General features: G+C 37.1%; 1 protein-coding gene across 1 annotated transcript in view; it reads right to left on the bottom strand.

The window, feature by feature from the left end:
* Positions 1–23,319: 23,319 nt before the first annotated feature.
* BMP2 (bone morphogenetic protein 2) overlaps positions 23,320–26,499 on the bottom strand; it is an 11,755-nt gene continuing 8,575 nt past the window's right edge. Inside the window, exon 3 of the mRNA XM_011370099.2 lies at positions 23,320–25,062. Within this exon, the coding sequence (XP_011368401.1) occupies positions 24,218–25,062 (845 nt within the window). The 3' untranslated portion in view covers positions 23,320–24,217. The remainder of the gene's footprint in view (positions 25,063–26,499) is intronic.

Raw genomic sequence — 26,499 nt, 5'->3', positions numbered from 1 at the left:
CACATATACACACACACACGCACATATATAAATCTTGTCATGTGATTCTTAAAAAATATCCCAATTTATTTTTAATGAATATTTGAAGTTAATAAACACATATAATCTAAAAGTGAAAAAAAAAAAAAAAACAGGGCTCTGGTTCACCAGAATGAGGCTAAAATAAAAAGTATTTGAAAGTCAGGCCAAGTAGTAAGGGCTGTTCTAGAAGCAGATAACCAGCCCTAATCTGTGGACTTCCAACCAATGATGCTGAGCAAACCCTTCTTGCCTGGGGAAATCCTAGCAGCAGGGCCTCTAATTTCATGAAATAAGCCAGGTTGACCTCAAAAACTGTTGGCAAGGAAATTACACAGGAGCGAGGGCACTTCACACAATTCTCTCTTTGGGTTTTCATTCTTTTAGGGTTGGTTTCCATGGAAATGTGCACCTGCCAGTTCCCTGGGGTCTCTAAGCCTGAAGACTTTGAGGAAAGAAGGAGAAAAGTCTGGACAATGCAGATTTTATAGGCTTCTTCGACTTAGAGTTTTTTGCTCATGGTGTTCTCAGAAGCCTAATTGTGAGGCTACAGAGAAATTCCATGTGTAATATCTCCTTTACTTAACACTTCCTTGCTTTCTGGAACCTTGAAAACATAAGATAGTAAGGCTTCAGTGCAGAGTTATTTTCTATATAGATATGAAATTGGGTCAAATGCCAGGAACAGCATTGTTTTCAGAATGTTTGGGTAATGATAAGAATCCTTTATATTTACAGTAAGAAATCCTTACCCCAAAAAACCGGGGCCCTTTAAATCTTTAAAATTTGCATTGAGCCAGAGAAATAAGAACACATATTTTTACTATTTTGAATCTAGAGTGTTAGAGTCAGTAAGACAGGTGGTCGCCAGCTGGGAAGCAGTGAGCTCAGCCAGGTGACCTCTGAAAGCCCCTTATAGAGTAAGAATGTGTGACAATTGTAGTTACAGACTAGAATCGTCTCTGCTGGCCCATATATGAAGCTCAGAACTGATTAGCTACATGGCTCTGTGCCCTCTTTCTCCTCCCACAAGAATTTAGGTTGAGAAAGGATTACACGCAGTTCTGCCCCCACTGGGAGGGGACAACAGGCTCTTTCAGGGGCATCAGTCAACAATGACTGAGCTCTATTTGTGGGTTCCTGGGGGACCATGGGAAGGCAATAGCAAATAAATAGAAGAAACGGGTACTTAAAACTGTTCAGGAGTACACGTTAGATGACGCTTCTAGCATTTTCCAAAGGGCAGGACACTTGTGTTAATTTTTACTCAACAAAATTAGCCTTGTTTCTGGGACATTATTTCAACATTGACCAAGAGGTTCAAGGCAAGGCTAGCATTTTAACAAAATTTTTAGTATAACTTGTTTTGGGCTGTCTTTGTATTTAGTTTGCTTGCTTGTTGGTTAGTTGATTTTACCAAGAATACTATTTTTTAAATTTTAACAGTTTTATTGTAGTATAACTTACATGTCATAAATTACTTTAAATAATTCAACCAATTTTAGTGAACTTATAGAATTATGCAACCATCACCACAATCCAGTTTAGAACACTTCCATCACTCCCCAAAAATCCCTTTTGCAGTCAGTTTCTACCTCAGACAACCACTAACCTACTTTCTATCCCTATAGATTTCCCTTTACTGAGCACTTCATGTAAAGGGAATCATACTATATATGGTCTTTGCTCTGGCTTCTTTCATTTAGCATAATATTTTAAAAATTCGTCCACATTTTAGTATTGATCAACAATTTGTTTTATTGCTGAATTGCATTCCATTACATGAATATACCATATTTTGTTTATCCATTCAATAGTTGGTACACTTTTGGGTGGTTTCCATTTGGGGGCTATTATACATAAAGCTCCTTAAACTTTCACATTAAAGTCTTTAGGAAAACATATGTTTTCATTTCTCTAGTGCAAATACTTAGGAATGGAACTACTGGTTTGTATGGTAAATTTACATTTACCATATTAAGAAACTGTCAAATTGTTTTCCAAAGTGGCTGCATCAATTTATATTCTCATCAGTATGTATGAGGGTTCCAGTTTTTCTATATCCTCACCAATATTTGCTATAGTCCACTTTTTTATTATGAACTTTCCACAGGTATCTCATTGTAGTTTTAATTTTAATTTCCCAAATGATTAATAATGATGAACATAGTTTCATGTGCTTATTAGTTATTTGTATATTGTCTTGGTAAAATACTTATTCAAATAATTTTTCATCTTTTAATTAGGTCGTTGTTCTTAGTATTGAATCATAACAGTTCTTTATATATTATGGAGACAGATCCTTTATCAGATATATGATTTGCAAATATTTTCATACAGCTTGTGGCTTGTCTTCTCGTGTTCTTAATGATGCCTTTTGAAGTAAAGTTTTTAATTTAGATGAATCTACTTTATTAAATTTTTGTGTTATGGATCTTGATTTTGATATTAGACCTAAGAACTCTTTGCCAATCTCAAGGTAATACAGATTTTCTCCTATTTCTTCTAGAAGTTTTATAGTTTTTTTTAAATTTAGATGGTGTGTTATATTAATTAATTTTCAGGTATTAAACCAACCTTGCTTTTCTAGAACAAATGCCACTTGGTTATGGTGTACCATCCTCTATATCTGTCACTGGATTTGGTTTGTTAATATTTTGTAACTTTTTATCTATATTCTCAAGGGATATTGGTCTATAGATTTCTTTTCTTGTGATATCTTTGCTTGGCTTTAGTATCAGGTAATACGGCCTCATAAAGTGAGCAGAAAAGAGTACTCTCATCTATTTTCTGGAAGAGTTTGTGAAGGATTGTTCTTTAAATATTTGATAGAATTTACTGGTGAAGTCATTGGGGCCTGAGCTTTTCTATGCTCTGTAGGAGGAGTTTTAATTACTAATTCAATTTCTCTACTTGTTAGAGTTTTAGTCTGATTTTCTATTGTTTCTTCAGTCAGTTTTGGTAATTTCTGTTTTTCCAGAATTTATTCATCAAAGTTGTCCAATCTGTTGACCTAAAACTCTTCATTATATTCCCTTATAAGCCTTTTAATTTCTTCATGGTTAGTACTAATGTCTCCTCCTATTTCATTCCTGATTTTGGAGAGAGTGTCTATCTTCTCTCTTTTTTCTTAGTCACACTAACTAAATAATTATGAATGTTGATTTTGGCTTCATATTCCCTATTGTTTTTCTGTTTTCTATTCATTGATTTCTACGTAAATCTTTATTGCTTCCATTATTCTGCTTGCTTTGCATTTAGCTTGTTCTTCTTTTCCTAGTTTCTTAAAATAGAAACCTAGGTTATTGATTTAAGCTCTTTCTTGATATAACCTGTTCACTTCTAATGTAGTTAATTAAAGCTTCAAATTTCTCTCTAAGCACTACTGTGGCTGCACCCCACTATTTTGAAATGTGTTTGGGTTTTCATTCAGTTAAAAATGTTTCTAATTTCTATGTGATTTCTTTTTGACCCATAGATTCTTTGAAAATGTATTCATTTCCAAATTGGCGATATGATAAATATTTCTGTTGTTGATATATAATTTAATTTTGTTGTGGTCAAAAAACATAATTTGTATAACTTCAAACATTTTAAACTTAGTGAAAATTGTTTTATGGCCTAACATATAGTCTATACTAGCAAGTGTTCTATGTGTGCTGTAGTTGGGTAGAATATCCTACAGAGTGTTACTTTGAGTTGATTAATATTGTTATTTAAATCTGTTTGTTGATTTTTTGTCATCTAGAACACCTTTTCACAAATTACTGATAGTAGGATATTGAAGTTTCCAACTATTATTGTTGAGTAGTCCATTTCTCCCTTCAATTCATTCAATTTTTGCTTCATGTATTTTGGGAATCTGTTATTAAGTGCATCTACATTGATAAGTGTTATATCTTTCTGAGGAACGAGCCCCTTTATATTATAAAACGTCCTTCTCTGTCTCTAACAACACATTTTTTCTTAATGTCTATTTTTTCTCATATGAGTAAAGCCATTCCAACTCCCTTAAAGTTACTGTTTACATTGTCATGCTTTCAATTTTACCCTATTTGGTTGAAAAGTATGTCTCTTATAGATAGAATTTACTGCGAGCTTAAAGTTTTATCCAGTATGATAATCTCTGCCTTTGACTGGTTTTTAATCCATTCACATTTAATGTAGTTATTGATATTGTTTGATTTATAGCTGCCACTTTGCTTTTCATTTTGTTTCATTTCTCTTTTGTTCCTCTGTTCCTGCATTACTACTTTCTAGTGTACCATTTTAATTACTTTGATAGTTACTTATTAAATATCTGGGGGGTTTTTGTTTGTTTGTTTGTTTTTAGTGTTTGGAGTAGGACTTGCACTACAGATCTTAGCTTAGTACAACTTACTTCAAATTAATACTACCTTAATTCTTATTAAATAATATAAACATTTTCTAATGGAGCTCCATTTCTCCCTCCTTTTTGCTATTATTTTCATATATATTACATCTTGATATATTATAAGCTCAGTAAAGCAGTTTTATAAGTATTATTTTGAATTATATATAACCTTATGTATTTTAAAGTAGTTAAGAAAAGAGAAAATATATATGTATAGAGTCATATATTTACCTGTATATTTTCCTTTTGTAATGTTCCTTATTTCTTCACATGGATTCTAGTTACCATTTAGTACAATTTCCTTGCAGTCTGAAGGAATTCCTTTAGTATTTGTTGTAAGTCAGGTCTGCTAGTAAGAAATTCATTCATTTTTTGTTTATCTGGGAATGCCTTTATTTTTAAAATGTCAGTTTTGAAGGATAATTTTAATGGACTTAAAATTCTTGGTTAACAGTTACAATTTTTCAGCATTTGTAAATATGTCTTCCCTCTGCCTGCTGGTTTCCTGTTTTGAGTGATAAGTCAGTTGTTGGTCATATTGTTCTCTTGGATGTGATGAGTAGTTCTTCTCTTGTTCTTTTCAAGACTTTCTTTGTCACTGGTTTCAAGAATTTGACTGTGATGTGTCTAGATGTGGCTCTCTTTGTATTTATCCCACTTGGGAATTACCCCAATATGCATATGTTAGTATAACTGATAGTATCCCATAGGTCTCTGAGTCTCTCCTCATTTTTTTTCAGTTCTCCAACTTGAATATTTTCAAATTTGCTGGTTCTTTCTTCTTCAATCTCAAATCTTCTGTAGAGCCACTTCTGTAGATTCTTCCCTTCAGTTATTTTACTTTTCGACTGTAGAATTTATTTCACTTAGTTATTTTATATAATAAGTCTCTTTATTAAGAGTCTCTATTTGATAAATCATTGTTATCGTATTGTTCTAATTCCTTGAAAGTTATTTTAACTGTTTGAAAATATTCATAATAACTTCTTTGAAGTCTTTGTCTGCCGAGTCCAACAACGGAACTCCTCAAAGATAATAGCTATTGACTTTTTTTTCCCCTGAGCCTGAGTCACATTTTCCTACTTTGTATGTCTTACAATTTTTTGTTGTTGTTGAAAATCTGAACACTTTGTTTAAAACTGGACATTTCAGATAATACATTTTAGCAACTTGAGATTTCTATTTTTCCTTCTTGGAGGTGATTATTCTTGTTACTTTTTTGTTTGTTTCTTTATTTGTTTAGTCATTTGCCTGAAGTAATTCTGTGGAGTCTGCCTTTCCCACAGTGTGTGGCTACTAATATCTTTGCTCAGATTTTTACTTATTCTTGCTTTTATTTGTTGAGCCTGGATTCATAAGGGTTGCTCTTGTATTAGCATAGCTTAGTAGTCAACCAATCATTTGTCAGAGGTTGTACTCAAACGCCTTGAGCCATTCTACCATTAGAGCTATGAGTAGGCTGCGAAATGCATTTAAAGTTCAAGTGGTTTACAACAGGGGGCCCCAGCCTCCAGGCCACAGACTGATAGGAACCGGGCTACACAGCAGGTGAGCACAGGCAAACGAGCAATGCTTCATCTCTATTTGCAGCTGCTCCCCAGCTCTAGCATCACCGCCTCGGCTCCACCTCAGATCATCAGGCATTAGATTCTCATATTCTCACAGGTCACCTGGTGCCCAAAAGGTTGAGGACTGCTGGTTTACAAGGCTGCCCTGACTTTTACTTTCTATGTGTGCAAAGTTTCACTATCAGCCAGGATGAATATATAGCTAGGGACCTCCCTAGTCTCTCCTGAGTATGTGTGTAGCCTAACCACGCACACAGCCTTCCAGATGACCAGAGATATCTTGGAATTTATCAAGGTCCACCAAGCTATCTCATTCCCTGGCTCTTCCTGTTAAATTCCTTCCTCTAACAAAGATCACAGCTGCAGGCTAGCTGCAGTGTTGGCCTGCCTCATTTGTTTGCCATCAAGATCATAGTTTTCAGTAACACTTAGAGATGTGATATTTATTCATACTATGCTCCAAATTCAAGTCATCCCCTCCAGCAGTGAAGCTGCTGGTTTTCTCAACTTGCCCCACCCTAACAGAACTTCTGCATTGATTGAAATGGCTCTTGTGGATGGGTAAATGGCAGCATCTCCAGGCTAAAGTGGCATCACAGTTCTAAACTAAGAGTTCTAAAATTATTGTTTTTCACAACTTTGTTCAATTTTGTCATTGCTTTTTGTGGAGAGAATGTGCTGCACTCCTCACGTCTTCCATCTTAAGCCTTGGCATCTAGAATAAAATTGTTTATCTTTAGGTCCCCAGCAAAAGGGTTATTGAGGGAAAGAAATCTAGAAAATATCTTTATTACAAAATAAAATAAAAGTCAAAAATTAACCTGGAGTTTGGAAAAGTTGAAAAAAATATTTCATCTGGGGAATAACATAACTGGGTTCTGGTTCTGGCACGGCTGCCCATGAGCTGCTGCTTCATCTTGCTGAGCCTCAGATTCCTCAGCTCTCAAAAAGAGCAGCTGGAATTAAATTCCCTATCAGGGTCTTCAGATGAAAAACAGGAAAAGATACTTGAGAGATGCTTAAAGGACCATGATACTAATTATAGTATAAAGCAAGTATGCTGCACTAAAACACCTACCGAAACTTTTTTGGTAAAACTGGCTGGTAAACATGGACTTGGCTCAGCACACAGTTAAAGAATGTGAATGTGTTACTAGACCCAAGCACCCATAGTTCTTTTTTAGGTGCTCAATAATCAAAACGTAAAAACAATGGCCTGGTTGAGAATACAAATAATAACTAGATAATCAAGGTGTAAGCTCTCCAGATGAGTATTATAAGATGATGTTTTTCCATTTAAACACAAGGTTTCCAATCTCTGCTTCCCACTTAGTAGTTGTGGGTAAGAATCCTTAACCATTCTAGGTCTCACGTTCCTCATCTGAAAAATTAGTATAAAATCATTTATTACTTTGACAGCTAAAAGGATTAGAACAGACGTGGTATTTCAAATTCACAGCACAGAACCTGGCACACAAACGCCCATAAATGGTAGTAGGTATAATTATTTCATATCTCCAGAAGTGTTCCTACACGTTGGCAACTGAAGTGGCTGTATGCATGAAGGTGGGAATCCATACCTAATCTCTTTCCCCTTTACTAGACTGATGCTAAGGCATATATACAAGAAAACCCTCCTTAAAACAAACATCAATACCCATTAGGGCCTCACAACCTTATTATGTGGAACCTGGAAAGTGCGATGGGATTAGGTGGGAGGGGAAACAGGAAAGGTGAGAAAGAAGAGGGCACTAAACAGAAGGCCACAGATGGCCACTGTTTTGCTTTGCGTGGTGGAATAAAGTAGGTGAGAGCAAGTGAGGGTGGCAAGAGGCAGGCAGGACGCACAGAAGACTGATTCTGCCTGAGGCCACCTCGTAGATCCCATTTCAGGAATCCAAGGGCTCTCCCTTCTCTCTTTCACAACAACCCCAAGCATCTGTATATCTCTATGACTCACCGCTCTCTCTTCTCTATCAGCAAAATATGCAGTTTCACTCCTCCACCTTGCCTCCCAAATTGGTCCCAAGCCCAGAGATTTCCCAAAACTGTGTCTCATTAATCCCCTTTGGCAGGCAGCTCTAAGGGTGCCCCCCAGGCTGACATGTTGCTGGCCAGGTTTACCCACTCTGGTATATGTTGTTTTTTTGACACATTGGACCTTTCCACTAAGGCTCTAGGAAATAGCCTCTCCAAGTGAATCAGTTAGGATATTAGGGGATATATTGGCTCCTATAACTGACAAAGTCCAGGGATTGGGTGGGGATAAGGTAGGGCTCAATCAGGCTTTTACTCCATGTTCTTGTGATGCTATTGCCTCTGCCCACCCTAATCTTCATTATCAGACTAGAATTATACCTGAACAGCATACAAACAGAGGGAAAAGGGGGCTATTCTTTCCTCTGACACTCTTTATAGAGAAAAGAACTTCCTTTAACAGTATCTCCTTGAAAACTTTTAAAATGTACCCTTTCTAATCCTGTAGTCAGAGGAATGTCACATATAGAGGTTGGCTATAGCCTGGATTCTTAAACTGACTGCTGGCAAACTTCTCAGGATTTCACATCCACATTGATACTCTGAGAATCTTGGTAAAATGCAGATTCTGATTCAGGAGATTTGAAGTAGAGTCTGAGATTCTGCATTTCTAGCATCCCAAGTAACACTGATGGTCTGCACTTTGAGTACAAAGGAACAAGGAACAGTGGGTAAGTAAGCTAGATATAGAAGGGCTTGCAAGCTTGTGTTCACATTAAATTCACAGGGCCTCTAATGCCATGTAGTATGTTAAAGTTATCCTCTGATTCATTAGAAAACTTAAGAGCATGTGATTTAGATTTTAAAGAACTTCTAGTTATTTCTTCAAAGAAGTTTTTCTGAAATAATTTTACATCTTTCTAAGTGTTTCTTACTGTTTGCAGCCATCAGAAATAACTCTGTATTCTGAAAAGGGAGCAAAGACACTTGGATGGATGCCTTCCTGAATTCCATACATTCACCCGGAATGATGATTCTTGACAGAAATCATTATCTCCAAATGAAAAATTTCAAATGGAAGACTGTAAAACATTAAAAAAAAAAAAAAAAAAAAAACCTCAGATTTGTGACTCCTAACACTTTAACAATTCTGATATGTCAGTAAAGCAACTTTTCTGAAGCTACAGAGAGCAACGGCAGTCAATGGCAATGTAAATTACTTTTTACCTCTTTGAGGACCCCCGATCTCATTTATCTGCTGGGTAGCAGGTCTGTCAGAGGTCCAGTCAGTTCCTGTGAGTGGGCTAATCCTCAGTTCCCATTTCCTCATGCTCATTCCTTTATCAGGGGAAAATGCATTGATTCCTTCTGGCCTAATTTCTTGAGGTGACAATTAGTCTTATGTAAATGACTGCAAACTTATAACTGAGATTTCCCAGTTGCCCATAACCTGCGAGCTTGCCTCCTGCCAAGCTCATAAGACAGAAGGTTCTTCTCTGGCCAGGGAGTTTATGTGTAGCTACGTTTTTCATAAGAGAAGGATATGTGAGAAGAAGAAAAGAGAATTATCATCAACCATTCTTCCCTTCTCTATGCAGAAAATGGTCTAGGCCTCCAAAAAAGTGTAGGGAACAAGTCTCACTGCTTTCCCTGGCAGTGAAAGTAACAAAAGAGCTATTGAACTACCTGAGACAACTTTGAAAGCATCAATGGAGTCAGTTCTACAGCTCAAAGGCTAGAACACAACATGAACAACTTAGAGAAAAAAAATCTCTGCAGCTAAAACGTTTACAAACGCCTAGAGGTTTGTAAATGAGAGACATTTTACCTCTCTCGAGTTCTGTAGGGAGAGACATTTTACCTCTCTCAAGTTCTGTAGGGAGACCACAGGACAGGATCAAAGACAGAGGCACTCCAGGAGATTCCAGAACAGTTCTAGATAAAGCCAGAACTATTATGACTTTTGACTCTTCCTGGAAGCAAACAGACTTTTCCTTAGGAATGACTATAGCTTTACCTTTTTCATCCCTGCCAACCGCCCTTTGCTGTGCCCCCATATTCTTTCTAAGAACTCATGCTGTTTTGCTCACCCTCTCTTCCTACGATATACGGTAAAATCCACAAGAACTGGATGAACCAAAACGGCCACAAAAGGATCAAGTGGATAGGTTACTTGGTACTAAAAGGTCTTTCCCATCTCCCATCCCTTCTTGATTTCAGACTCAGGAAGTTCTGAAAAGTAGTGTGAATGATAAAACTAAAAGAGAGAAAGAAGATCTGTGAATGTTATATTAGGAAACATATTTAAATTAGAAAAATATACTTAGAGCAGTTAATTCTTAGAACTCGTCATTGCCTTTGCAGTGTTGGAAACCACTAAAGAACTCTAGATAAGGGGTTTTAAGAGAGCAGTCTAAAATCTTTTTTGAGATACAAAGCAATCTAGAGACTTTTTAGAACCAAGAGTATTCAGATGAAAGTTATAAAAACTTTCATCATTGCAAAGTGATGAAACATTTTCCCCATCCTTCCCATTTCTATGGAAGTCTTGAACCAAGGAAGTAGCAGTGATCGCTAAATGCGTACCCTGCCACTTAAATTTCAGAACACAGTAAAAATAACTGAAGTCGTTCATTTACAAGATGAGACGAACAAAATTAAGATCATATAGTCAGTTTGTGGAAACTGATAACATTTCAAAGTTCAATAAACTCCCTTAAAAAGTCCTAGTTTTGTTCTAGGTTTTGTAATTCTACAAACTTGCTGCTTCTAAGCCAAATAAGTGATCCTTTAGTTTTCTCTTTGGTAACTATCCCTTCCTCCCCCACCCCTACCACCCCTACTCACAGTTTTCTCCTTTATAACAAACATAAAAAGAAAAAGCAAAATAATAACTTTAAAATTCCAAGGTTTCACTTCAAGCCAAGGCCACATTTCTAAGCAACTTTGATCAGGTAAATTACCTCTAAGTGTCTCAATTTTTCCCTCTGGAAAATTGAAATAATTTTATCACCTTTGATCACCTTTGAATTTGTAAGGGCATTTCAAGACTGAATGAAATCTTCCTTCTGGGATTTCTGTTTCCAGGAAGATGGAGTATACATACTTTTCCCTATTCCTCCTGCGAAGTTTAACTAAAAACTCTGGACATTATATATAAAACAAACACAAAAAGATCTGAAAAGTGATAAGAGGAAGGCAGGCCAGCTGGAGACCTATGAAGAACATAGGTGGTGAGTTCCCTGAGGTTTCTTCTTGCTTCACTTATTTCAGACTCGAGAGTGGAGAACGGGCACCCCAGAAGCACCAACAGTTATAGTTTAAAAAAGAAAAGAAAAAAAGCCTAAAGGAAAGCCTGCTCTTTGGCCAAAGGACAAGGAAAGGGGTAGTCTAGAAATACAAAAAAAAAGAAAAAAGAAAAAAGAAAAAGAAAACGAAAAATTTAGATAACAACCAGTCTACTCCAGCCAAACAATACAGAAAAACACTGCAGCCCAACCCCCACCTCTGACAGCAAAGGCCAAGGGGAGAGCCTAAACATCCACCCTTGACAGGTTGGAACAAGGTGCTCCAACCCCCTCTTTCCCAGGGTGTGTCAGAGGAAGCTTAATGGAGAGTCAGAATTTTCACCAGTATTCAGTGATAACAAGAACATTCCAACACACAGTGTCAGTGAAAAATATATGGGGACCCTGAAAAGCTACTCCACGCAGCATAACAAGGAGCCCTTCACCCCTTCACTGTCAGGAGGTAGAATGGAGAACCTAAACTTCTACCCCATCTGGCAGGAAGGAGGTAGAACACCACCCCCCATCACCCACCAGAGGTTCAGAGGAGGCCTGCTGAAACACAAGATTTAAATAAGATCTAGAATTTTATAATACCCACACTGTCCAGGTTTTCATTTTTAAAAAATCACTTGTTATGCCAAGAACCAGGAAAAACTCAAAGTAAATGAGAAAAGACAACCATCAGATGCTGCCCCTAGATGATACACATGTGTAAATTATCTGACAAGGATTTTAAAATAGCCATCATAAAACTACTGCAATGGACAATTATAAACATACTTGAAATAAATGAATAAATAAAATGCCTTGACAAAGAAAAAGAACATATAAGGAAAAACCAAATGGAAATTTTAGAACTAAAAAACAATCAGTATAAAAAAAAAACCAACTCATTGATGGGCTCAACAGCAGAACAAACATGGCAGGGGAAAGAACCAGTGAACCTGAATAGAACAATAAAAATCATCCAACTCAAACAACAGAGAGAAAATGGACTAAAAGAAATAGGCAGTGTCCCAGGGGCGTGTGGAACTATAACAAAAGATCTTGTCATTGAAGTCGTAGAAGAAAAAGAGAAAGAAGTTGAAGCTGAAAAATAAGCAAAGAAATAATGGCAAAGAATTTCCTAACTTTGGCAAAAAAAAAAAAAAGGGAAGGGGGGAGGTAATGAGGGGTTGAGTGGTGAGAGCAACAAACTCAAGAAGCTGAGCAAACCTCAAACAGAAAAAAGCCAAAGAAATCCATCATTCCAAGACACATCGTAGTTAAACTTTTGAAAGCTGAAGACAATGTAAATCTTGAAAACATTCAGAAAGAACTGACACATTGCTGACCGGGGAAAAGCAATTCAAATGGGAGCGTATTTCTCACCAGAAACCACAGAAGCAATGAGGAAGTAGTACAATCTTTTTCAAGTGATGAAAGAAAATACCTAACAATACCAGAAGCCTATACCCAGTGAAAATATCCTTCAGGAATGAAGGGGAAACCAAGATGGTCTCAGGTGAAAAAAGCTAAGAGAATCTGTTGCCAGCAGACCTATCTTAAAAGAGAAGCCAAGGAAGAGACCACATGGTTTACTAGAACGCGGGGAGCACTGCCCCCGGGCGTCCCGCTCCATAGCAGAGCGGGTGCCACCACTGAAGCCTCTTGCTTAGCTCACCGGCTTCCCTGATACCGCACTCCAGGGTGCGCGCGCATCCAGCCCAGAGCGGTAAAACGGAAGGGAAATGGTCAAAGGACTCCTGGAACATCAGGAAGGAAGAAAATCCACAGAAAGGGCAGATACATGAGCTAAGCACAATGAACTTTCCTTCTCCTCTTAATTTTTCTACATTATGTTTGATAACTGAAGCAAAAATTATAACATTATCTAATGCGATTGCCAATGAATGTAGTGGAAATATTTAAGGCGTCTATATTATAAGTGGGCATGTAAAGGGACATCGAGAGGTAAAATTTCTTCACTTTAGCTTCTCCACTTTTGAACATATGTATATGTACAAAAATGCTTTACAACGAGATACACTTAAAAACTTGTAGATAAATTAAAATAGAATGCTAAAAAATTGCTCAAGTAAGGCAGGCAGAAAAAAAAGACAAATAAAAGGCAGTGGAAACAATAGAAATAATAAAAAGACAGAACTAAGTAATTATCGATAATGTATTACATGTCATTAAAAAGAAATTGCAGCAGTTAAAATTTGGCCCAGTGGATTAAGAAACATGACATCACTACATGCTGCCTATAAGAAAGTAATTTTAAATATAATAATTTAGGTAGGTTGAAAATAAAACGATGGGAAAAGGCATATAATGCAGTATATTTTATGCATATGCTATGTATGCGAAGCAAAAATTGATAGACCTGAAAAAAAGTTGATAAATTCAATCATAGGTGAATAGTTAAACACCCCTCTCTGGATGATTGATTACATAACAAGACAGAAAGTCAGCAAAGATACAGAAAAATTTAATGCCATCGACCAACATTCACAGAACACTCCACGCAACAACAGAATTCACATTCTCTTCAAGTATCCATATAACATAAACCAGAATAGAACAAATCTTGGCCATAGAACAAATGACAACAGATTTAAAAGATTTAAAATAATATAGAGCAGCAGTCCCCAACCTTTTTGGCACCAGGGACTGGTGTTCCTATGAGAATCTAATGCCTGATGACCTGAGGTGGAGCTAAGGTGGTAAATGCTAGCACTGGGCTGTAAATACAGATGAAGCTTTGCTTACTCACCTGCCACTCATCTCCTGATGTGTGGCTCAGTTCCTAACAGTCTCTAGACCAGTACCAGTCCATAGTCAAGTCCCGGGTTGGGAAACCTTGATATAGAGTATGTTCTAGGACTACAATTCATTCAAATTAGAAATCAATAGCGGAAAGGCGAAACAAAAATATGCAAACAATACTCTTCTAAATAACCTATGGGTCAAAGAGGGACGCTCATTTAAAAAAAAAAGTGAATGAAAATGAAAATATAATATATCAAAATTTGTGAGACACAGATAAAGCAGTGCCAAGAGGAAAATTCGTAGCACTAGTTGCTTATGTGAAGAAAGAGGAAAAGTCTAGACTCAATAAGCTAAGCTCTTACCTCATGAGCATAGAAAATGAAAAGCAAAAATAAACCCAAATGAGAAGAAAGGAAATAAAGATGAGCAGAAATTAACAAAATTGACAACAGAAAAAAAATAGAGAAATAAATGAACAAAAAGTTTTGTTCTTTGAAAAGGTCAATAAAATCTACAAACCTTTAGCAAGACTGATAAAGAAAAAAGAAGACACAATTAATATCTGGAATGAAACAGAAGCTATCACTAAAGACCCTGCAAACCTCAAATAGATAATAAGAGAGTATGACAAACAGATCTACAAATAAATTTGAAAACTTAAATAAAACGGACCAATTCATTAAGAAGTACGAACTATCATAAATCTCCCAATATGTAATAGATAATTTGAATAGCCCTAAACTATTGTTTAAATTAAAATTGAATTCATAATTAAAAACCTCTCCAGAAAAGAAATCTTCAACCCAGGTTTCATTGAAGAATTCTACCAAATACTCAAAGAAGAATTAATGCCAATTTTATACAATCTCAGAAAATTCAAGACTAGGGAATACTTTCTAATTCATTCTATGACGTCAATAAGTGCCTTATAACAAAACTGGACAAAAACAGTGCCTCTCCAAAAGAAGAAAACTATAGACCAATATCCCTCTTGAATATGGAAGCACAAATCACTAATTATATATTAGCAGATAGAGTTCAGCAATGTATAAAAAGTATTATATCATGACCAAGTAGGGATTATTCCAGAGATGCAAGGCTGGTTGAATGTTTGAAAGTCGATCCACGTAATCTACCTCATTAACAGACTCTAAGAAAAATCAATGATCACAGAAATCGAAACATAAAATGCATTTTCCATACATGTTAAAAACTCTCAAGACACAGGAATAGAGGGGAATTTCTTGACTAGAAAACATCTTTTTAAAAAATACTTACAGCTAACATCCCATATAATTGTGACAGCAATTCAGGATAAGAGAAATATTAAGATGATACAGGCTGCCTGACAGTCGGTCGGCATTAATGAGATTAGCTGGGATAGAGGCACAGGTGGGAACTATGAGGGGCAGGGTAGGATAAATGCCTCCTCCTTTTTTTTCTTTTTTTAATGCAGCATTAGTGCATCTTTTGTTTAAAAGGGAAAGACTGAATTGCACACGGTGAGTGTTTTAAGTTCCTAAAAAGTAAATAACTGTTTCAGCCTTTTAAATTCCATATGAAATTATCAATGAGTCATGAGAAAAATGCTAACGTCAAAATTAAAATCAAATGAATCACTATTTCTGGCTGCAAAGCAGAAGCACTTTGCTCTGTGCTTACACTCTGCTGAAGGCCAATTGGCTGCCAGCTCCCTCCTAACCCCCACCCCCCGCGCTGGAGCAGCAATCCTCCCCAGCATCCCAGAGGCTGGGTCATGGATGGGAGGAGAGCAATTTCTCCTCCACCACGAGCATTTTCCAAGAGGGAAGTCTGTGGAGTTACTCCTCTCCCAACACTCAGTTCCATCACCATGGAAAAGAAAAATCACAATAGGATCTTGTTCCTTCTCCAAACTGGCATCTCAGAAGAGACCTTCAGCATAGTTTCAGTTGTGTTCAACAAACTCTCTCAAGTTTGTGATGACATGTGACCCTATCCCTCTCCCTTTGTATCAAACCAGGTTGGCTTTTCCAGCTCCTCCTTCCCTAATATATTTCCTTATCTCCATGGAAGGTCCTGATATACAAAGGAAGGAAGAGAGAAACGGGGTGAGAAGGAGAGCCGAACATAAAATAGAAGTATAGGAAAATTCTAATCGTTTTTTTGAGGATTGAGGACAAAATTAAAGGTACCAATTTTTACTCCTGACGAAGAAGGGTCACCACTTAACTTAGTTCATCATTGGATAGCCTGCAGGTCCTGACTCATTTGGGACCCAGAGGTCAAAATCCCACAGTTCTACGAAGCAGGCGCCTCCGAGAGAGTTGTGTTTTGGTAACAGCTGTCACGGACGGAGCTTCTTATTTTTACACCACTGTGGCTGAAACACCACCACCCTCCCCGAACTTCCTAGAAATGGTGCATAATACATGGATTTGTCCTCCATCCAGAGACATTCCTTAATTAACCTCTCTAAGATTAACAGCGATGTTACAGTTTCAGTGTCCTACCTTTAATGATTCTGGGAATGGGAGCTCTTTGAGACACTGTCCAGCATGCTATGAGAATGCACCGGATTGCATTTTAGGAATGTCTAGCAATACCCTCTCTGCTCCTTCATGCCACATCCTTGAAAGTACCTTAGTGAATGCATGAGTACACCAAGGGGTGAAGTAAAACAAAGGCACAAAGGGAGCATCCCTCGGACATCCAGACCTCAACATGGCCTCATCAGTGAAAGGGATATTCAGGCATGAAAGGCACTCAAAAGTGAAAAAGGATCTGGAGCTCACTTATCTATCATCTAATGTGACAACCTTCCAGAGATACATTCCCTCAAGGCAGAGATATATTGTCTGTAGGGTTGTCTTCTTGATAAGAGGAGTCTAGAATTCTTAGCTTTCAGCCCTTTCAGCTGAGACGGTTCTTTCTCCACAGTTCAATAAAAAGGGAGCCATCAAAAGTAACTTCTGAGCCCTTCTCTACACAGGTAAAATGCTTTGTAGCATCACCAAGGAAGGAATTATTGTGCTGAGATAGTATTTAACCCATTTCCTGTTTGTCCTGAGAATGGCAATGGCAGCGCCTGCAGCTGCAGCATTTACCCCAGAGATAATTCGTGATTACAGTCCTAACCTTACCCCCAAATTCTGCCACAAAATATCTCGCTTTTATCATTTTTGTATCGCTCTCGTATATAGATAGCCTTTGGAAACAAATGGCATCATTCACTTTATAGCACTGTTTTTAATACTGGTATTTCCATTTACAAAATATAGTAATTCTTGATTGCTGAAAATGTCAAATGCTAGAAAACGTAGCATTCCTACACATGATGTTAAATTAACACTGGCAGCAAGCTGCACTTCTTTTTTCTAAATGAGAAAGTTAAAAATCACCCCTCTGCTTATAAAAGCTGCATCGATCTCATGTATAATCTCTGTGTGTCTATACGTTTATTTGTTTTAACTACAAACAACTCCTAACTTCAATTCTCTCCATATTCTTTTGTTCAGCCATGCTATCTTCAGACAGCAAACACCAAATCCTACAAGATTAGAAAATATTTAAATGTTTCCTGGGCCTGTTTTCCTATTTCTATTCAGCTCACCTATTGATTGTCATCTGGTTTGCAGCCTGATTCATTTCAGGGCCTTGGTGTTTAAGCGTCATTCTTGTCATACTTTATAATTTTGACACTATTAATGTGACGGTGAGGACCGCAGGTTTACTGGTTACACCAAGTGACTGAGCAATTTTTAAGTCAGGGGTGAGTTTTCTTTACAGGAGAATATTTTGTCAAATTTATATGTACAGGCCATGTGGGCTTCAGAAGATCCTAATTTCCAAGACGGTCCATGATGAACAAACTTCAGGTCTCCCTGTTTGATCTCCATGCCAGGAAATCCTGCCCATAAATGAATCAGTAAAGTTGGTAAAGTTTTCCATGGATTTGACTGAATTCCAGCACAGGGAACCCTGCGAGGAGGAGAGACAGAAAGGCAGCATCTTAGAGGCTGAACGAAGGAAAAGGGCAGACCTAGAGTAAGGAAAGCACATCAGCTGCAAATTGTGTACACATGCAAGATGAACTTGTGAACACACGTCCAACTTGGCAGATGTATAAAGATCATGTATTTATAACATGATCCTGAAACATCTCACTGAAATGAGCAATTTAAATGACTTTGATTTAAAATTAGGCTTAAAATTTTTTTTTAAAAAAACAATTCCAATACTTTCTACTGAAAAAGCAAATGCAGCTTCCTGGAGACAGTGTCCTCCACAAACTGAAGTCTTGTGTTTCTGAATGTTGCCTCAAAAAGCAATCTTTTCTCTACTTCTTTGCCTTGCAACAATCGAAGCAGCTGTGAGCTGGAGCTCAACTTTATTAGTGATTTAAAACACACCCTTGGAAACTAAGCTGGCTTTTTTTTTGTACATCCAGGTGGGAAGCGTGTTCCAGCAAATAGGAAAAACACTTTAGAAAGTTCTCAAACAGATAATACCTTAAGAGCCCAATTTCTAAAAATCTTCTACCCACCATCTACCCAACAAAAGGCCAGGATAACCTGGAAAGAAAACTAAGCCTTCCATACAGAAGAAAGATAAAATATTCAGCTGCCAAGATTCAACATCTTTAAAAATGCCTTTTCAATCTTTAACTTTTGTCGGCCTGGTTGTCTAGCAACCAAGTGCAGAAAAGAAACTCCACCCAAAACAAAGTGAAACAATACAGACACTTAACTTCATGAGTGTGTGTGCGTGTGTGTTCAGATTCTCAGCATGCAAAGATAGAAACTCGCTTTCAGACAATTAAAACAGAAAAAGTCTTCGAGTGTAGATGGCAGGAAAGGAAATCGAGAGTAAAAAGCAACTTGAAAATGCGTAATGCGGGATGAGGGTATAGTTTCCACACACCAGGCTAAAGCAAGGTTTACACTCTTAAGTAATAAAAACAAACCATTAAGCTAGGCCCAGCACTGTCAGGAAGTATAAAACAGTTCTTGAAACTTTGCAGTTACTATACAAAAGCTTTTCATAAACTCTGTTTCCTGATCTTCATTAAACGTTCACATCAAGTTGCCATGGGGCAATTAGCTTGCCTCCTGAAATCAATAAAAAATCAACAATTTGGAAATAGTTGTACAGTAAAATAGTTCAATAATTATTCTCTCATAGTGTTGTGGCCAAGTGGTTCCAGCCTAAATGCAGTCCAGATGAGATCCTGCTCCTTACGAGGGAAGCTTTAAGCAAATCGGTGGTTTGCAGAGGGATCGCCTCATCAGAGCGGACGGCAACAATAACGCACTCTGGGCATTGCCTTGGAGGGGGTCCCAGGGCTCAGGGTAAACACAGGCTTGAAGTAGTGTTCAAGTTAGTGTCTGGAGTGCTGCTTAAGCACCTCGGAGAGACTTGATTCAAAATATAGAGTCCTAAGCGAAATGATAAACCCAACAAATAAAAAATTAAGCACCCTACACTCAACATTTGGACTCCAGACAGGAAGAGATCAAAATTTTCCCTCAAGTGTACATATAAATATATATAAAATATATATATATATATAACACATATATATATACTCTAAAAAGGAAAAATATATATGAATGTGTATATATGTATATATTATATATATGTGCAGATATATAATACATGCATATATTATATATAAAGGGTATATTCGAGATTAGGAATTTACTCATTCCAGCATTTAACAAATATTTAAATATGTTGCTTGTAAGAAGTCTTCAAAGTGTTCCCCTAAAAAAATAAAACGAGGCTGCTAAACAGATGACCCTGATAGAACATTTGACTAAAAAAGAGGTGCCAACACAAAGTTATTTCTTTGCTGACCCCCTGGGCAGAGGGAAATAAATTCCTTTTGCTTTTTCTAGCCTAAGCCCATGGACTTCAGTACCTTATTCGAAGCCAGTCGTGGCATCACAGATTCCAATCTCCATTAAATCAAACCTCAAATACCAACTTGGGCAGCTTTATATCACCCTCTAGGCTTAATGGTGTTGTACAGTGAACTGTCTTAGAACTTTAAAAAGTCAAGCATCGTTTTTAGTATAAACAAATGCTTCAAATGTATGACATCTATTTGCTGCCTTCAAAGGGAAAACTTTTAACTCAGACGCTTGGCACTAAGATCACACGGGATCAACTCAGTGGACTGACTTAAGTGTTAAACTTTTTTAAAGTACGTTAAGGGCTTGCACCTGCTCCCCCATCCACATAGATGTACTGACACGTATTTGACTAAACTGACTACGTACATGCCCAAGCAAGCAAGCGAAGCAAATTTTACAAGATAAGCAACCAAGTGTTTTCATGTCTGAGGGTGGCTAGAACACAAAATTGCCAGTCATCTTGTGGGGGAAAAGAATGCCTTTGAAAAAAATATGTAGGGCATCATTTCAGGTATGGTGAAATGTATTCAAATGCCCTCCTGTATAAAGGTTTTGTTGTTGTTTGTTTTTCCCACAAATGCTACTTGTTAGAGGGACTAAACTTGGTCTTTCTGCTGTTGTGATTAAAAAGATAATTATTAGTCTTGCTACTCAGTGTAGTCTTTGGGACAGCGGTAACGGCTTCGCCCGGGAGCATGTTAGAAATGCAGAACCTTGACCCCACCCCAGACTCATTGAAAGAGAACCTATATTATAACATGATCCCAATGGGTCAATATACACATTAAAGTCGCATTCTCCCTGAGGCAGTATTGGTGAGTCGCATGCGCATTAAAATCTAAGGAGTCTTATTTTGACCATGGTTCCCCAAGTTAGGTAGAAGTTCACTTTGAAGTTTGCAGGGCAGGAAGATGGTCAGAAACGCTGCCCTGGAGAATATCATAAGGCTATAAGTCATGTCAGCAGGGTGGAGGAAAAGCGGAAAAGCAATTTACCCCAGTGAAGCAGACTTGCATTTTATCCCCCATCTCACTCTACCTGCCCCCTGCAAAGAATAAGACAGAAAAGGAATACTGCCATGGCATTCTTACTCCATGTCACACTTACTATTTACTATACTTAAATTGTTATTTACTGCAAGGCTAGGTTCCTTGTGCCTTATAACAGATTTGGGGCCTGTGGCATCTAACATTCAGTGAATCAATATTTTAACATTACTATGACTATAGAGTAGAAATACACAATTTTTAAAAGTGCTTCGAATTGCATAAATGATTTTTCCTCCTCCAATAAAAAAACTGAGAGAACAATATGGAACATTAAGATTATCTAGTGATTATGCAGCTTGCTACATAGATTAGATTTACAGATCATCTTTCCGCTCTTGGCCTCTTTGAGGTACAAGTTAAAGTAACAATTGGAGGAGGAATTATGAAAAGGTGGAAGCGCAGATAAATGTGTAAACCACTCATCCTACCCTTCCCAATTTTGAAGTCAAAAAATGAACAGACCCGCTGTACAGGCTAAAACCATGCCAGAAAGGCACATGACGCAGCCTAGACAAGCACAAAAACATGAGACACGATTTAATCAATTTTGAAATGTGAGCCCCCAAAATTCAGAAACTACTACACTTCTTAAAATGCCAACTCTAAAAGGATTCAAAGGTTCCTACAGAATAGTGACTGAAAATTCAAGAGATTTAGTGTCATGGGGTTAATTGTGACACTTTTTTTTCTCTCAGAATGAAAATGTGAGCCAAAATGTCTGTAAGAACGTAGAATGTCAAAATATTCTGTTTCTCAAATGAGCTTCCAATAGGGTCCACTATTACAAAATCTCTGAAACTAAACTGAAACTGAAAATGTCATCGTCTATACATATGTAATATATATTACATAATTCTTCATATGTAATTTATACATATTACATATTGTATATGTATGTACATTTACACACGGATTTCTATATATATTTTACATGTATATAAACATGCAAGAGAACACATTTGAGTCGATAACACTGAAAACCACTTAAACTGAGAAACTCAGAACCAGCAAAGCAGAGAAATCAAAAGAATGGACGGAACTGCCAAATGGATGGAAATTCTTATGCTATACTCTTACTCTCTAGAGTATTTGGAGAGGAGAAAACATGGGTTATTGTTTTTTAAGATGTTAAGGCTGTGCAGTCTGTCCCTCATATCCATGGCAAGAGATGGTAAAGGAGGGCTGGAGGATAGAGCCAATCCTGCCCTTCCAAGTGGGCTCTAATAGTAATAATCCTCATCTATGCAAGGGCAATAGGGAGAAGGATAAAAAGCAACTAAAAGATTGGAAAAGTAGAAGGAAAAAAAGATAACTAGTTATTTATTTAAAAATATGATCTACATAATCTCAAGGCAAGGTTTAAATTTATCACACCCAAATGTACTAACATCCCTGATCATCGAAAGTTTATTCCTGGGAAGAATCTGATTATAACAGTCTGTTCCATTACGAATATACTATTTTTTCAGCCAATTCCAAGGCAGGGCTAGGATAGGAGATTAGAATTAGGCCTTACCAATCATAGCAGGGTCAGAGGTGGCACAAAGTCCTAGAAATTGACCTAAAATATTTGCAGTAAAATAGTGGGGTGTTGTGGGCTCCCTGGCTGTGCTAACATGCCCACCCACCGAACCCTTCAGCCCAGAACACAAAAGCCCTGCCACTGGTAAGTGTTCATTCTGAGCAGCCTAATTTGACTTCACTCTGCTTGGGCTTCAGTCCAATTGGCAGATGTCCTCGTAGAAGCTGATCTCAGACACTTTCCCTTTCTAAATTTTTGGCACCGTTGCCTCTGTTGCACGGGATATCATCTCTGAAACTTTATCTTGGGTTCTCCAGGTTTTGCCTGTTTTGTAGCTTTGGTTTTCTCTTAAATCTTTCTGCTCCAAAGAGGTTCATGTGAAATACAAAAACATTGGTAATTCCTTTGGTGCAAACATGAATTATCAAAGGACTTGCTTGCAAATTTCCAACCATTCCTTGCCTTTTCCCCCACCTCCCTCCAAAATAAGTAACTACAGAAGCAAAAAATGCAAACCCAAGGTAAGCACTGTGAATGCTGTACAAAACGCACTATTTTCTCTTACAGGTTGGACTTTAGAGATTGAAATGCCAGAGCTTTGATATTTATTATCTAAAACAGGTTTAACATTTGGAGAAATGTGTTTAACCACACAACTGTGGAAAGAAAAGTAAGTTGATCAAACAGAGGACAGGGGGTAGGCAGGAAACATGATGGGCACAATTTTGCTGTGTGTTGGGCAAAGCTGGAAAATTAGGTCCTTCTGAGCATAAAGAGCTCACAGATGAGGTAAAAATTTAATACAAATCAATTTCCAACTCTTCATGAGGGCCACTGGATGTCAATTTTAATTATACATGACCACAATATCAATAATGAAGAAATCTTATGTTTTATTTAATACTTTGGCCAGATCAGCCCCTTTGAAGGGATCACTAGTTTAGGAAAGAAGAACAACAAACCATCATTCACTTTCCTGCAGCTTCATCATTTTCCTAATTACTTCTATTGGTCCTACTTTATTCTTTCTGCAAATTAAGGGGTGAGGGGAGGGTTTCTATATTAGATCAGCAATGTCTGGTTCTTATCCAAATATTCCACCTAATAAGTTCTCATGGATTGGATAACCACTCTGCAACATTCCTGAGAATTGAATAATATAATAATCTTGAAAGTCAGCAGAGTGGATTATCCACTTTTTTTTTTCTGGACTTGAACTTGTGACCTTAACAGTAGCACTGCAAAAAAGCAAATGTGCTAAGCACTTTGCCAGAGTAACCTTCCATGTAGACTTTTCATCTTAAATACACACAACTGAAAACAACTACAATTTTTGGAAAATTATATACAAACCCAATACTTCTTTTGATTACATATAAATACAAATTAGCTATTTTTCCTAAAAAGTGGTTATAATAGTAAATAAATACAAAATAAATCTGACCATTATACTTCATGTGCTGGGGTTGAACCCATATAAAATGTACAACTAAATACATTTTAAAATCTTTAAGGAATAATTCTCTGATTAAAATATTTGTTTTCCCAACTTCTTTTCGTAGATATAAATATATTTTCAAAATAGCTGTGTTTTTTTTTTTCTCCATTGCATTCCATAAATAAAGTCTTCATTGGGAAATATTAAAGTGTCATCTTGGGTTTTTTTTTTTTTTTTTTTTCTAAAAAAAAAAAATATATATATATATATATATATACATACACACACACACATATATATATATATATATATATTTTGTTGTTGTTGTGCTAACGACACCCACAACCCTCCACAACCATGTCCTGATAATTCTTTAATACAACCTTTTCATTTTCATCAAGGTACAGCATGGAGATAGCACTCAGTTCCGTTGGGACACAGCATGCCTTAGGAATCTTAGCGTTAACTGAGTTGACCAACGTCTGAACAATGGCGTGATTAGTGGAGTTCAGGTGGTCAGCCAGGGGAAAAGGGCATTCCCCATGGCAGTAAAAGGCATGATACCCTGGCGGGGCTACGATCCAGTCATTCCATCCCACATCACTGAAGTCCACGTACAAAGGGTGCCTCTTACAGCTGGACTTAAGGCGTTTGCGCTGTTTATGTTTCGCTTGACGCTTTTCTCTCTTGTGCAGAGGATGTCCTTTCCCATCATGGCCAAAAGTTACTAGCAGTGGCCTTATCTGTGACCAGCTGTGCTCGTCTTGGTGCAAAGACCTGCTAATCCTAACGTGTCTCTTGGAGACACCGTGGTTCTCCTCTAAGTGGGCCACTTCCACCACAAATCCGTGGTTGGCGAGGCCCTGTGCGGTCCACCTCATCACAGCAGGGGTGACATCGAAACTCTCCCACCTGCTTGCATTCTGATTCACCAACCTGGTGTCCAAAAGTCTGGTCACGGGGAACTTCGAGTTGGCTGCTGCAGGTTTTACAATTTCATAAATATTAATTCGATGATGGAAACTGCTATTGTTTTCCAAATTTTCCTGCATCTGTTCCCGAAAAACCTGAAGTTCTGCTGAGGTGATAAACTCCTCGGTGGGGATAGAAGTTAAATTAAAGAAGAATCGCCGGGTTGTTTTTCCACTCATTTCTGGCAGTTCTTCCAAAGATTCTAATTTGATATAAAAAGGTGAGGGAAAAAAAGAAGAAAAATACTTGGGTAAGATAAGTAATGACAATCTGATTATATATAAGAATTTGTAAACCTCATTTCAGGGTTTGATTTAACCCATGTAAAAGTTTGCAACCAGAAAATAAAAATTTCCCTTTTAGATAAAAAAGTCTCCTTTTTTCTACACATTTATGCATGCCATAAAATAAAATTTCATCATTTATTGTTATGTTTTTAACCCAATACATGAATACTGCTTCCAGGTGGCTATAATAATGGAGGAAATTGTGAAGCATTTCTTTGGAATTCACAGACTTTAGGGCAAAAAAAAAAAAAAAAGTCAGCACTATAGTTAGTAAAGGTCTAATGAGTGAGGATTTGAGGAAATTATTGCATTTCGTAAAAAGAAAAAGGCTTTAATGTCAATCCCTTAAGCAGTATTCTAAAACATTGCTCTGCAATTTAGATGATTTACAAATCTCGATATACGGATTTCAGTTTCCTAATTAAAGACTCTGAAACTCAACATCAACGATGACATTTTACAAAGCACACCCTACTATTTTACTCAAAAATCCAGAGACAAAGGCATGTACAGGAATCTGCTTCTTTGGAAACGTAAGGGTGGTACTGGGACACTGTGGTAATTAAGGCCAGACAATTTCAAGAGAAATAACTTCCCAAGTGTTGTCTGTTCTCTCACCTCATGACCTCGAAAATCAAAATCTCATTTTAGATGCTTTTGGGAAAAAAATTACTCTTTGTTTGCAATTCCTTAATCTTTTCAAAAAAAGTAATAAATCATATTAAAAATAATCACCTACCCAAGAACAGGATACAGGATAGACACAAAACCAAAAAAAAAAATTGATAGAAATCTACAAAAAATGCCATTATGATATTCGTAACATAAAAGATAATCTCATCCTATTACAAAATAATCATTCTATAACTATTATCATTATTTCAAAATAGTCATTTAAGTGGACTATGCATAGAAGCTGTTCCTGATTTAAGATTCCTGAATTTCAATTTTAACGAGTACTGTTTTCCAAGTAAACAATAAAAAATAGCACAGCACCTTGAATGTTGTAGTCTGAAAGTCATCAAAGGTACACATTATTATTAAATTGACAGTGCACAGCACTAGAATTTGAGATAGTTGGGTTTATTTTCTTCTGGCTTTACGATATCCTGTCATTTCACTATCAAAAAAATGTATCTGCTTCATTCAAGATCCAACCAAAATGCTAACAAAATCTATTTGGCCATGGTTCCATATCATCATTGTAAGAGAATGCCATATTTTCATTAATTTTATGGTTGTATTTCTCCGGAACCAAACAACTATAAGTTGTTCGCAGATCTAGACACCTTAGCAAAGAAGAACCACTTCAGATGACTCATTTGAAGGTTCTACCTGTATAAACCTTCATA

This window comes from Pteropus vampyrus, unplaced genomic scaffold (assembly GCF_000151845.1).
Source record: "Pteropus vampyrus isolate Shadow unplaced genomic scaffold, Pvam_2.0 Scaffold7, whole genome shotgun sequence".
Classification (NCBI taxonomy): Eukaryota; Metazoa; Chordata; class Mammalia; order Chiroptera; family Pteropodidae; genus Pteropus; species Pteropus vampyrus.
The sequence above is the reverse complement of the archived record's forward strand: the minus strand, read 5'-3'. Positions and strand labels throughout refer to the sequence as shown.